General features: G+C 34.4%; 1 protein-coding gene across 3 annotated transcripts; it reads right to left on the bottom strand.

Moving 5' to 3' along the window:
* Positions 1–9,230: 9,230 nt before the first annotated feature.
* Positions 9,231–11,212, bottom strand: LOC142976216 (uncharacterized). 3 transcript variants are annotated; one of them, XM_076119495.1, is made up of 4 exons: positions 11,188–11,212; positions 10,084–10,918; positions 9,472–9,939; positions 9,231–9,399 (listed from the first exon to the last, which is right to left on the bottom strand). In XM_076119495.1, the coding sequence occupies exons 1-4, from the start codon at positions 11,200–11,202 to the stop codon at positions 9,332–9,334; spliced, it is 1,386 nt and encodes a 461-aa protein (XP_075975610.1). In that variant the 5' UTR covers positions 11,203–11,212; the 3' UTR covers positions 9,231–9,331. The 3 variants fall into 3 exon arrangements, with proteins under 3 accessions (XP_075975610.1, XP_075975611.1, XP_075975609.1); XM_076119496.1 differs by having other exon boundaries at positions 9,544–9,939; XM_076119494.1 differs by having other exon boundaries at positions 9,231–9,939.
* Positions 11,213–13,226: the final 2,014 nt, after the last annotated feature.

The following is a 13,226-nucleotide window of genomic DNA, read 5'->3' as shown; positions in this document are numbered from 1 at the left end:
TATACGGTGTGGAAGTAAAAAGAAAAGTGTGTTATGAAGTTGAGATTTTCTTTTGAGAAAAGAAAGATACTTTAAAAAATACTTTACTTTTTAATAGCCTATAGTATTCTTCATAACCGGCAGACTGTCGTTATGTACATATAGAAGCGTATATCAATCATTTCAATGGTTCGGTAAACACAATGTTAGAAAATGGTTAAGGTACTTGTGAAATATGCACAAAACTAAAGATGGTGTCAACTGGTAACCTACAAGTGTGTCTGTGACTGGAAGATCTTTTACGTTGGCCTTTTCTTATATTATTTACTAATTCAATAAATAAATCTATATTATACATCAATGAAGCTATAGTAGACTATGTAAATGTCAAAGGATCTGCGCTCTAAATCCTAAACCCTAGATCGTAAATTTCAGATCCAAAATGTGTCAGACGCTAAAAGACTGAAATATGTTATCTAGTAGTATGTGAACAAGTCTCTATAGTTTAGCAACTTTAATTGTCACAAAAACCATTTAGACATGCTCATAGAAAATGTTCCATATGTGTAAAAATTTGTCCTTCAAAAAAATCCCGGCAAAAGTTCATTTCACAAAATAATTCATGTACCCTACGGTTTTATTGATTCAAACATATCCACTGTGCGGTGGACCAAAGCATTTCATTTCCTGTCCTTTCCTAACATCAGACAAACTTTTTTCAGACACGATACGATTGTCCGCGATCCGTTTCGCTATTGGCTTTTAATTTCCGGTCCACTCTGCTTACTGTATTATGAAATTGAAAATTAATTCACGTTTTAATTTGTTGATTTAATATTCATGAATTTGTGGGATGAAGCCTGGTGATAGAGCCTGTACTGTCAGGGGTAAATAATAAATTATTGTGATTGGATTATAGCGTAGCGTAGAATTTACAATATTGTAACTTTGACCTGTCATTGGTGCTTATTGTGTTACCTTTTATTCTGAGTTCCGCTTATTAAAAAAGAAGTTTCATACTTAGATCAAAATTCATAACACTGTTGTTATGACTGCATATAAGAGTCTGTTCGTGTGAGACTTTTTAATGACAATTATAAAGAAATGTTAGTTAGTATACGTAAAATAAACTTACTATGCTATCAAAACTCGCTGAAGGCAAGATTTATAAATATCACTATCTTCTTTATTCAAGACACAACTCAATTAACACTCTCCTTTCATAATTCCCGCTAGTCCACATTTTTAAACCCAATTTGTAACTTTTCCACCACACATTCTATTTATTTACTCATCATCCAAACAGCTGCCTACATTCAAAATTGCATTTAAAACTACAGCTTAAAATTTATTCCCGTGGCATAAACTCTCAATTACCAACCAGTCGTTAGCTGGAAACTTATTCCAAACCTCTTGAATTTGTAACAGAACCGCAACGAAAACATTTTAACGAACTATTATGCAGTGCTAAACCGTCAAAGTGTCAGTCAGTAGTCCAAGAGTAATTAAGCCGGAGTTAGTTAAACCTAGTTGCATTGTAAAGCGTATTTTTATGAAACTTATTACTTTGTTGATAAAGGCTCTTTGATGTAGGTATTTTGGGAGTAAATATTTTGAAAACTATCAGAGTATGTAGAGGTAGAGCACTGCATAATAAAACAAAGTCCTTAGCCTGTTTTTTTGCGATAAACTCAAAAACTACTGAACTGAATTTAATTAGATTTTTGCGGTGATATTTAATATAGCAGTGCGATTCTGTACAGTTGGTACCATCGAGTATCGAGAGTTTGACATTTATAATACTACAAAAAAGTACCTACGCCGTCCGCTAGAGGCGCTGATAGGATTTTCAGACGAGTAACTGGTTTTCCATAGTCGATAGTGGTAGAGAATTATGCTACTGAACAGTTAACATAAGTTATCCTTAATTTGCTATTGATTGCTATAGGAAGCAATAAACAGCAATAAAAAACTACGAAGTTTTGCGATCCATTTTTATTTATTGTATACAAAAAAGGACTTCAATAGTAACTTAAGTTAATATCAAGAATGTTCTTCGCGAATAAAATTAAAAGAAATAAAAAATTTACAGCTTGAGAAGTTTACGTCGCAATTTGAAATACTGGAACGTTAAACTACTTTTATGAGAGCTTCTCGATAGCTTTCCCGATACTTCAAACTTCAAGTTGTGGAGATAAAAGCGATGAAATCTTTACCGTGATCGCGAGTTCTTCATTAACAGTAATCAATACTAAAGTAATTTTGTATGTACATAGTTATGTATTTATTTTTTTCTTTTTTAATGTCAGAAAATATTCTCACGCAAATGACGTCGCAGTTAGTTCAGTTTATTTAAGAGATTAATGTATCGGTGATACTATGTGCTACAGCCTCCTAAGAACTCAAAATCAGATCGAAAAATATTGATGAAGAGAGTTTTTGAGGTGTTTCGAAATTATTAAGGTATAGATTTCACGGGATAAACATTAGACAAGATTTCCAGACCATTTTTTACTAAATATGTCGATTATTATACAGTACATAAACGCAACAAAATTGCTTAAAGTTTTTGCCAGAACCAAAATAAGCTCATTTTGAATGACAACTACATTCTAATCTTTACATTTCTAACAAAGAAATACCCAAAATTAACACAAACCCTTTACTAGTTACCCTTACCCAAATTAAGGTTTACCCACGTCGGGTTAAAGGTATACGTAGGGGTTTAAGTGCAAATAAATGCGTGTATTATCTCGTTTGACAGTCAGCGGTGGCCAATCAGTCGGATCGTAACTTCGTAGTGATGTGAGGATTAGTTTGGGATGGGTCGCAGTATTGGCGGAAAGTTTGCAAGTTAGAAGAAGTAGCAGATTTGACAACCTGACTTTATGAATTTAAATACAGGATATAATCTTTGCCTCGCTTGCTTTGTGTTCTCGATTGTATTTGTAAAGATCGTACCAAGTGACGTTCGGAAAAAGGCGTGATATTTTGTATATAATTGTTTGTATGTATTTATTTAGGCAAAATTAAGACATTAAGCATTTCAGAATACGATTACTTTTGGAAGGCAAAATAAAAGTCTAAAAATTTGATACGTGTAGATTTATTGCGAATATGGGATCCATGTCAATTAGATGTAAATTAGATTTTCTGTGTACCTATTTTATATAAAACGAATAAGTAACATTTTTCGCTTCTTTTTTCTTCAAAATTGACATCATTTAAACAAAAAGCTGTTCTAATGTTATATTTGTAAAAGTTTTCTAGTAGATCCGCTCCCGTCCCTAACTAAGACATAACCCCAATACTTAGGTCAGCAAGTCCATTTATAGGGAAGTTATCCCACCGATGAAAGATCGCTTTCCACTTCATTAAACAATTAACTTAATGAATATTTCTATGCTGATGCGGGACGAAGATTACGAGAAAAACATTGATGGTTCTGACCCGACCGGGTTGACTCAATTGAGGTTAATACGTTGTGAGGCAATAATTGTTGGAAATTGGAAACGTTTTTGATAAAGTAATGAAAAATAGGTTTGTGTATATTTTGTTTATCAGTATTTTTTTTTAGTTTTCGTGTTACAAGCAATAGCTGTGTATCTTTACAAGGTTCTGGACTCAATTATCGCATTGAATAAAGTAGTGCTTGGTGTTTCAAATTTTTGTTTTAAAATTCCTGTTAGTAGCGCTGAGTTTTTACACTAGGATTATTTCAATGCACTTATTTGTGGCCGTTTTGCTATCATGATGATACGTTAACCATCCTGTATTTCATGTGCACAATAAAATGAACATAGAATCGTGGTTGTCTGTTATACATGTCTAGCTATAGTACCTACTTTCACCTTCGTCCAAAAATTATTTTTCTAAATGTATGTACAATGCATACACAATTATTAAGTTTTTTTTTATCGTCATGGAGAAAAAATACTGTCTATGATAGTTTTTGAATAATTATCCGTAAATTCCTACAAAAATAAGACTATATTAAGGCTCATACCAGAACAAACGTTTTCTATTCAGAGCTTCTAATTAACCTATATCTACACCTTCATACAGCCGGCACGGTCAAACGTTAAGCCCGTCAGTGATGCGGGCTTATCATAGCCTTTCGACGTCTCAGACAATGGTACGTTGTCATGGCAATACTCATTACTAATTCAAACCTATTGTGATGGTAGTAATTTGAAATTATAATGTTATGCTTTACGGGTTAAATTTTCAGTTTCGTTGCGGTTTTAGTAATGGAGTTCCTGGTTTTATTCGGATATAGCTTTTGTTTTGTGATTATTGTAATGGTTTTTGGTAGACTTGCGTGTTAATATTATTAGAATTATTACCCTCTTATTCATAAACACACTATTTACTGTAAAAAAACTACTGCAATATTTTTTCTCTTTTTCAGTTCGCCAAGGAGTAAAAGAAACAAAACTTTTTATAAGCTGTTCATAACTTCATATATTTTTATGAATAAGAAGGTTAGCCTGTTACATTTTTACATGTAAAGCGTCTAAACTGCCGTAGATGTAAGGAAAAGTATTTTTTCTTAATTGATCACAGGTGGCGCCATAATCCTGAATCTTTAGTAATATAACTTGCACGTCTTTTTAGCAACAATAATAGTTAGTAATAGAGCATTCCGTAGTAAGCTAAGTGTAATCTTTCAAATTATCTATCACAATTTTTCAACTAGTTTTTTAGAATAAATTATAAATTGATTTAAAATATTACCAGCTTGTATTCATCGTCGTAGTAAAGGTGTTACCAGTTTATTAAACAGGAAACTAAATCAAATAACGAAGTGACATTCAAAGTTGGTAACCCTTAACTTGGTGTCGGACATAAATTACTTGAAGTTTTAACGATAAATCTTGTACGCTGATCTTGGAGATATTGACGCTGAATCTGAATTAACGTGTCAAACGGTTTAGGTGATGGCTTAAAGATTCTCCTACTTATTAAGATGTAATTTCCTATTCATTATAGTTTAGATATAAGTTATAATACTTCTGTGCATTGTCTTATTTCTTTTTAACCTGTGTTACTGTTACCTACCTTACCTTTTGCTATTCAAGTGGCTAAAAATATAGATTTCTTTTTGTTGTTCTATTACATTACGTAGCTTTGAAATTAGGATAAAATATTAAATTTTAAACTTTTATGAGGGTATCCGAACTTATGACTCAACGTCATGTTTTAATATTTGGTTTTAATGAGCGCAATCCTAGAATTTTGGTTATAACTGAACTAAACACGTCGTTACGTGCTTATATTAACGCTCTGCTACCAATACATGAGGAAGGCGTCGATTTGACTCCCAATTGGGCCGAATTTTTATATGATCAACTTAATACACTATTTTTACTCTCTATGTAACCAGCGTCCATTGTTTGTATGTTTATAAATTCCCCGGAAAATATTGAGATCGTATTGCAAAAACAGGTTCCTCTAAGTTTTTTCCCAACTTATTATTTCCAGTATTGCAAGCGAATGCTCCGTTTTCATTTATCAAAGTTTTTCAGACGTCAGCCCCACAATGGCATTCGGTTCGTTCCGACATAAAATTTAATAAATCGAAGGAGCTTTAAGGTTCGTTTAAGCCAAAGCCACACAAACAGGAAAAGGAAACACGCGTTTAGCCAATGAGCAACGAGTCTTGCATGCGAGGGTTTGAAAAGCGCAGATGAAGTGGGAAGTATTACTTTGGAGTTCTGCAAGAAATAGTTTTGGTGAAAATGTATTTGAGAAAATTGAATGAAGAATTTTGTGTAAGAATATATTTTAATAAGCTGAACCTTCATGCATCGTCGTGGCATATGGCACAGCAGTGAGATTTGCAAAAAATAACGGAGGCTTCTGCCCAGCAAGGAAACATATTACGGAAAAACAATAGTACTATGTAATTCATGTGTGATCATTAGAAATTGTGGATTCATTTATTGTTTGCTACAAACATATAATTAAAAATTATTAAAATTTTAATAAATAAATTAATTAAAAAAAATATATATATTATTTCATTTTACAAAAATACAGTGGATATCTCCCCATTGAAGTACCGATACAATGTCTGAATTCGGTGTATCCACAAAACTTAAATACATCTTGATTGTTCTAGAAATAATCGATAGCAAGTGTATTTGACGTGTTACAATATCACTATTTAACAAGCGTTCACCTTAACATTTAAAAACACAATACCTAACAGAAGCAGAAAAATAACAAGAATTCTTTTAAAACTTCAGCAGAAAATACAGAACCTTCGTACAGCATTTTCTTTAGTAAAAACATCAAATAGATTTTGTATTTTTACGAATAGGGTACGGTTTGGTGCATTTCTGCATTTCTTTGAGAGCACACGTGGTAATGAGAAACGATGTAGTGAACATTGGAATACTTGAAAGCATCGACTGTATGCTTTGAACGTTATCCTTCATATACTTTCTAGTTGCTGCAAGTATTTTTTGAAATTTTCTTTTAAAGAATTTGTGGTAAGGAAATTGGTTGTTAACAGAATTGGGTTTAGTTTCTAAAATAAATTAATCTAATCTTAAGTTACGGTGGTGATTTCGAAGTATTGGATTCGATTTACATTTCAGTTATTTTTTTCTTATAACTACTTCTATTCTGAGTAATAATAAGTTTAAGATAATGTAAACATAGTGATTATTATAATAAAAAGTGCGCCGAAAGTTCAAAGCTTTCATAGTAATAAAAAAATAATCTCAAAATTATTTATGCAATAATAAAAGGTTATTGCCTATTGCTTATCGGCTTACCAAAATAAAGCCGTAAAATATTTCAAAAACATATTTGCGTCAACATTGCAAACAAACTACATAAAATTTTATCTAGATGCAAGTTTGCACAGCTTCACAAACTTGTGCACTCCATAATGTTATTCCGATAAAATTAAATTGGCCCCAGTCGTGAAAAATCTATAAAAAATGATTTAAAATTGTAGATGGTATTAGATTTTAAGTTTTCAAACACGGCTTTTTACACCCAAGCCGATATTGAATGGAAATTGGTTTTGCTTCGAAAATAAGTGACTTTCGCAGTGAAGCGGAGTTTTAACTATTCGATTATACGAGATGCCTTATAGCCAAGTCGTTTTAAATTGTTTATGTTTTTCAAATTGAAACAGTAAATTTTCTTTGAAAAACATGAAATTTTTATGCAAACTACATTAAAACTGCAACAAGACTTGGTCAATGTAGACGATGTTGTCGAATGCCTATCTAGGAAGGGACTAAGCTCGGACGTACCAAATCTGTACTGCGGCAAACTTTTGAGCTTCATCTCGTATCAAAATACTGAAAGAACCGTGTTGTAAGCCTATCATGAATCATAAGCATCATATTGATATTTGTACGAGTTGTACGTTTCGTTGTAATATTGAAAAAGATATTTGGGCGTAAAATATTTAAACGGACTCAGTAACGAGTAACATTTTTGTTTAGATACTTCAAAATACAGGTAAAAACAGTAACAAAACACCTAAATACAAGCAATAAGTAAAACAGGTGTGTAATAAATGGAACACGCATTTTACTCCCATCGGAACAAGCTAGGGATTTCAAAACATACAAAACTATCAATCTCACAAACAAAACGCGAGCATACGCAAATACCAGCGAAATAATTCAGCCACGGGCCTTGAGTAAAGCAGCTAGTTTAATATTAAATCGCTATGTAAGGACTCGGGTAGGTTGGGGCGAGAATTCGATGTTATCTACCAAGATTTTGCTTGAAATGTTAGAGAAGATGGTAGAAATTGTTGTGTAGTGTTTTATGAACGTTGAAATACTTATATTAGCAATAATTGATAACGAGAAATATGAGTATAGTTATGATTGCGGCATTAAAATAAGTATTACAAAAATGTGGTTAATGAACTAGGTATGCATCAATTACGCAAAGTGCATTGTGATGACGTAAATATGGTTATAAATCTTCTTTATGGTCTGGTCTGGTTTCGTATGGAACTGGTCTAATTTCAAGTTAATTCTTGTAGTTTGATAGCCAAACGGCTTGAATTTCGGGTTCGATTTACTTGCAAGAAATAAATTCTTATCTTAGTTCAATGAGAACTAGCCCTAACTTAACCTAGAGAGTAGTTGACCGCAATTAAGTAAAGACCTTTACTAAATTTCGCCGGTTTAGTGGCTTTCTAAACAGAAGAGGTAGTTTCAAATTATTATAACGCTCATCGCCAGAGGCCCGGTTATATTCTGATTACGAACTATGGATGTAGAAACTGCTTTTCATTTAGATGTCTGCTTTGAATGGTCGAATTTGAGTACCCACTTTGATATTCATAGATTGAAAGTGATTAATAATGAACGGTGTAATACTAGGTATCTGATTTCCTAGAAGTATTGGTTAGTGATGACGAGCTCTATTGTAGCGTAAAATTGTAACTTCATTTGTTTAGTTTTTATATTATAGTTTGATGTCCAAGAGAGCTGTCATGTATCTCCGTTGACAACTATTAAAGTCACTATGCTATATATTATTTTCTTCATTAGACTATGGTGACTAAGATGTTACGTCAGAGCAGCTATGTACTGATTAATGACCATCAAATTGACGTACACTAGTTGTCAATTGTGATACGCAATATGCATACTGTACGTGATGCATAAATAAAAATAGTGTAATATGTACTTTGACACTTAAGAAAGAGCTAGACTTATGAACATAGTTAAATAAAAATACACAGTAGTACTTCAAAACATTGAAAGAATTTTTTATTATTTTCAAGTAAAATTAGCTCTATTCGTAACATTTACAGTTCTGCTAGTCACGTTTTAAATAGATAAGGCTGGTATTTTAATTGTAAAATTACTTTTTATCTCAACGAAAGTAATTTCTGTATTTTAAGCAAACATTTTCGACGAATGTGAAATTAGAAACCGAGAAATAGTACAATAATATACTTCAGTTTTTCACGACATATTTCTATTGTAGTTACACAAATAAAACATTATTAAACACTGTATTTAATAATTAAAACAATTACAAAAAAATGCGTTAAAATCGCATGAAACAAGGAAATTCGAAAGACAGAGATAAGGCCTTTGTTCAGCAGTAGACATGTAAATGGCTATTAATTTAAACACACACATGATTTAGCAACACAATTTTTAAGAACAATGAATTTAGCAATTATTTTATTAAAGGTTACTGTAATAATTGTAAATGACAATTATTTCTGCTTCATTGAGCTCAGTAATTTTCAAATTTTTCCTCAAGTAGTATCAGTATTGTAACTTCGTTCCTGGGCGATCCGTCACACCAAAAGGTGTGTAGCTGTCGTTTCTATAGTACCTCGAGATGGTTATTATGTTACCGTCGTGTCTACAGTGCTACTAAATGAATCACTGCCTGTTGTGTCTACAGTACCTCGAGGTGGTTCTTGAGTTACCGTTGAACCTACACTACTAGATGATTCACTGAATGTAGTGTCTACAGTACCTCGAGGTGGTTCTTGCGTCACCGTTGAGCCTACACTACTAGGTGATTCACTAAATGTTGTGTCTACAGTACCTCGAGGTGGTTCTTGTGTTACCGTTGAGCCTACACTACTAGGTGATTCACTAAATGTTGTGTCTACAGTACCTCGAGATGGTTCTTGCGTTACCGTTGAGCCTACACTACTAGGTGATTCACTAAATGTAGTGTCTACAGTACCTCGAGGTGGTTCTTGCGTTGCCGTTGAGCCTACACTACTAGGTGATTCACTAAATGTTGTGTCTACAGTACCTCGAGGTGGTTCTTGTGTTACCGTTGAGCCTACACTACTAGGTGATTCACTAAATGTAGTGTCTACAGTACCTCGAGGTGGTTCTTGAGTTACCGTTGAGCCTACACTACTAGGTGATTCACTAAATGTAGTGTCTACAGAACCTCGAGGTGGTTCTTGAGTTACCGTTGAGCCTACACTACTAGGTGATTCACTGAATGTAGTGTCTACAGTGCCTCGAGGTGGTTCTTGTGTCACCGTTGAGCCTACACTACTAGGTGATTCACTGAATGTTGTGTCTACAGTACCTCGAGGTGGTTCTTGCGTTGCCGTTGAGCCTACACTACTAGGTGATTCACTAAATGTTGTGTCTACAGTACCTCGAGGTGGTTCTTGTGTTACCGTTGAGCCTACACTACTAGGTGATTCACTAAATGTAGTGTCTACAGTACCTCGAGGTGGTTCTTGAGTTACCGTTGAGCCTACACTACTAGGTGATTCACTAAATGTAGTGTCTACAGTACCTCGAGGTGGTTCTTGAGTTACCGTTGAGCCTACACTACTAGGTGATTCACTAAATGTAGTGTCTACAGTACCTGGAGGTGGTTCTTGAGTTACCGTTGAGCCTACACTACTAGGTGATTCACTAAATGTAGTGTCTACAGTACCTCGAGGTGGTTCTTGAGTTACCGTTGAGCCTACACTACTAGGTGATTCACTAAATGTAGTGTCTACAGTACCTCGAGGTGGTTCTTGAGTTACCGTTGAGCCTACACTACTAGGTGATTCACTGTACGTGGAGTCTATTGTACTAGAAGTACCCCGAGGCGACACTTCTGTTGAAAGGTCTCTACTTTCACGAGGCGATTCACTTCCCGATGTTTCAATAGTACTACTGGCAGATGTATCTTGTGTTACACTTGCTTCTGTAGTTGTAGTACTCGTTGAGGCCTCTGTAGACATTTCTGTAGTTCTGCTTGTAGACTGTACTGTTATCATTATGTAGTTAGACGTGTCTTCTGTGCTTGCTACAGTAGTTGTACTACTCACTGTCCTAGGTGTTGTCGTTCTTAAAGGCCGCCATGGGAATCCGAAAAGTGGCTGTCGCCAGAAGGGACGGATTGTTGGCCATGGACGCCATTGGCTTTGAACCGTCGCGATCAGTGTTATCAGGAACAAAATTACCTGTTAGAATTGACATTATTAAATCATTAAGATCTGTAAACAGCTGGTCAAATATTAGTTAGTTACCAGCATCTGTTAGACTTATAGCACTTGTGAGGATTATTTTGTGAAAGTCATAGACACAATCAGTCTTGGACATAGTGTATGTAGTTTTCTATACTAGCCATCACAGGACTCAAAATAAAACAGATATTGCCAAGTGAAAAAATATTACTCAACTCCGACTACTAAGTGAAAATAATATCACAAATTAAATAAATAATACTTACAAACAAGGCCTTCATTCTTGTAGAAAACACTTCGCCTAATGAATAATATCTCTCCTAGTTACTTTTATATTTGCCGTTTCTAGTGCGTACGCAAAAAAATATTTGCATATCAAATACAGTCGTCGTTATGTTTAATTCTACAGGTTTTTTATATTGACTTATCAAAATATTTTTTTAAATTTTTATTAAGACGACGAGCTGAAAGATGGGGTCTATCCCACTAGTCCCGTTGAGTTGTCCCGTGACGGGACAACTGGCACTATTTTGTCCCAGTTGTCCCGTGGCGGGACAAGTGACACTGTTTTGGTGCCAGTTGTCCCGTTGCAGAAAAATCACGGGACTAATGGGACAGACGGAAGGGTCAATACAACTGGTTCCATTGAGTTGTTGTGTGACAACAGGTACTTGGTACTTTGGTACTAGCAGATGATGAATTGTACGCTTATATATGTAAACTTTAAATTCACAAGAAGTTTTTTTTTACCATTTAGGCTTGTATAGTAGGCAAACTCGCAGAGACCCTTTTAGATAATTTTAGTATAACAAAGATGTAATGGGACACAATCCTGTAACTATCCCTGTGTACACTTTGAGTATTATTACTAAGATATAGGTTTAAATACCTTTGGTTTTACAATTTATCTACGCAAGTATAGTGCATATTCCATTTGAGATATCTGCCTTTGTTAAAACGTACTAGTTTATATAACGTCTGCTATCTTACCAAAGTACCAAGTACCTGTTGTCACACAACAACTCAATGGAACCAGTTGTTTTGACCCTTCCGTCTGTCCCATTAGTCCCGTGATTTTTCTGGAACGGGACAACTGGCACCAAAACAGTGTCACTTGTCCCGCCACGGGACAGCTGGGACAAAATAGTGCCAGTTGTCCCGTCACGGGACAACTCAACGGGACTAGTGGGATAGACCCGAAAGATGAGCTTGTAAGAATTTTTTACAAAAAATTAGTTAAGTTTCAAAGAGATATTCACAAAAGAATTTATTATCTATTTAGGGATTCGCTTAAATACGGATGTAAAATAAAGTTTTAACTGTATCTGGAATCTGTTAAAAACAAATCCAGCAGCGCTTTTTTTACATTGTGTACTATCAAATTATTATTTTTTTAAAATTGATGTTTTTTCTATATGGAAATCAATTAATGAACCGATATATTGGTATGTCAGCACAAAGGCAGTTCACAAGTTAGTGGTGCGTGCCAAACTCTAATGGAACATGTTTTATAGTTTACAATATCAGTCCAATTTGTTTGTGAGCTTTTAGCAACGATGGCTTTCGATGTACGGCCATCAAATTTAGTAAAAAAACTGTACGAAGAGCGATTTTAATTCTTCGCGCCGTCAGAAGAGCATCTTGATATTTTCATATTCAGTAAGTATGATGATAGAATTTTATAGAATTTTATGCTATTGGTTCATCAGATCGTTGCAACATCAGATAGGACAAAGGTCAAATAGATGTTCATAGTAAAGGTATTTTCTACCGTTCTGCCAATTTTTTTTTATAAGTTATTTTTGCTTGCTTATAAAAATGTTGTTTTTTTTTAATTATAGTCTCAATATCGTGACATTAGAATTAGCTATAGCACGTTTCATATCAATCCAAAATTTTCATGTTTGATTATATCGCACTATAGCTAAATTAAACAAAATAAAATAAATAAATTAACCCAAGTCCCCAACCCGCACTTGGCCAGCGTGGTGGACTCAAGGCCTAACCCCGCCCCCTCGTTTGGGAGGAGACCCTTGCCCTGCAGTGGGACAGATATGGGTTATTAAAAAAAAAAAATTAACCCATTAATGTCCCACAATAACACACATAAGATATATAAAAGTAAAACGACGAATTTTTCACTCTTGACAATCTCTCCGCCACTTCTATAGCCACACAGTCGTACCCAAAGGTGAAATATGACTAACGTAGCCGAGCAAATGGCACGAATCGAACCAAGCACTTAGCCAGACTGAATCCAAGGCTGGACCTAGGCATTTATCATCTGATGACAGCTTATTTGGAC

This window comes from Anticarsia gemmatalis, chromosome 10, assembly GCF_050436995.1.
Source record: "Anticarsia gemmatalis isolate Benzon Research Colony breed Stoneville strain chromosome 10, ilAntGemm2 primary, whole genome shotgun sequence".
Taxonomy (NCBI): Eukaryota; Metazoa; Arthropoda; class Insecta; order Lepidoptera; family Erebidae; genus Anticarsia; species Anticarsia gemmatalis.
The sequence above is the reverse complement of the archived record's forward strand: the minus strand, read 5'-3'. Positions and strand labels throughout refer to the sequence as shown.

Coding starts and splice junctions, on each gene's coding strand:
- LOC142976216 (XM_076119494.1), bottom strand. Junction 9,940..10,083: donor CACAACATTTAGTGAATCAC/CTAGTAGTGTAG, acceptor TCAGTGAATCAC/CTAGTAGTGTAGGCTCAACG.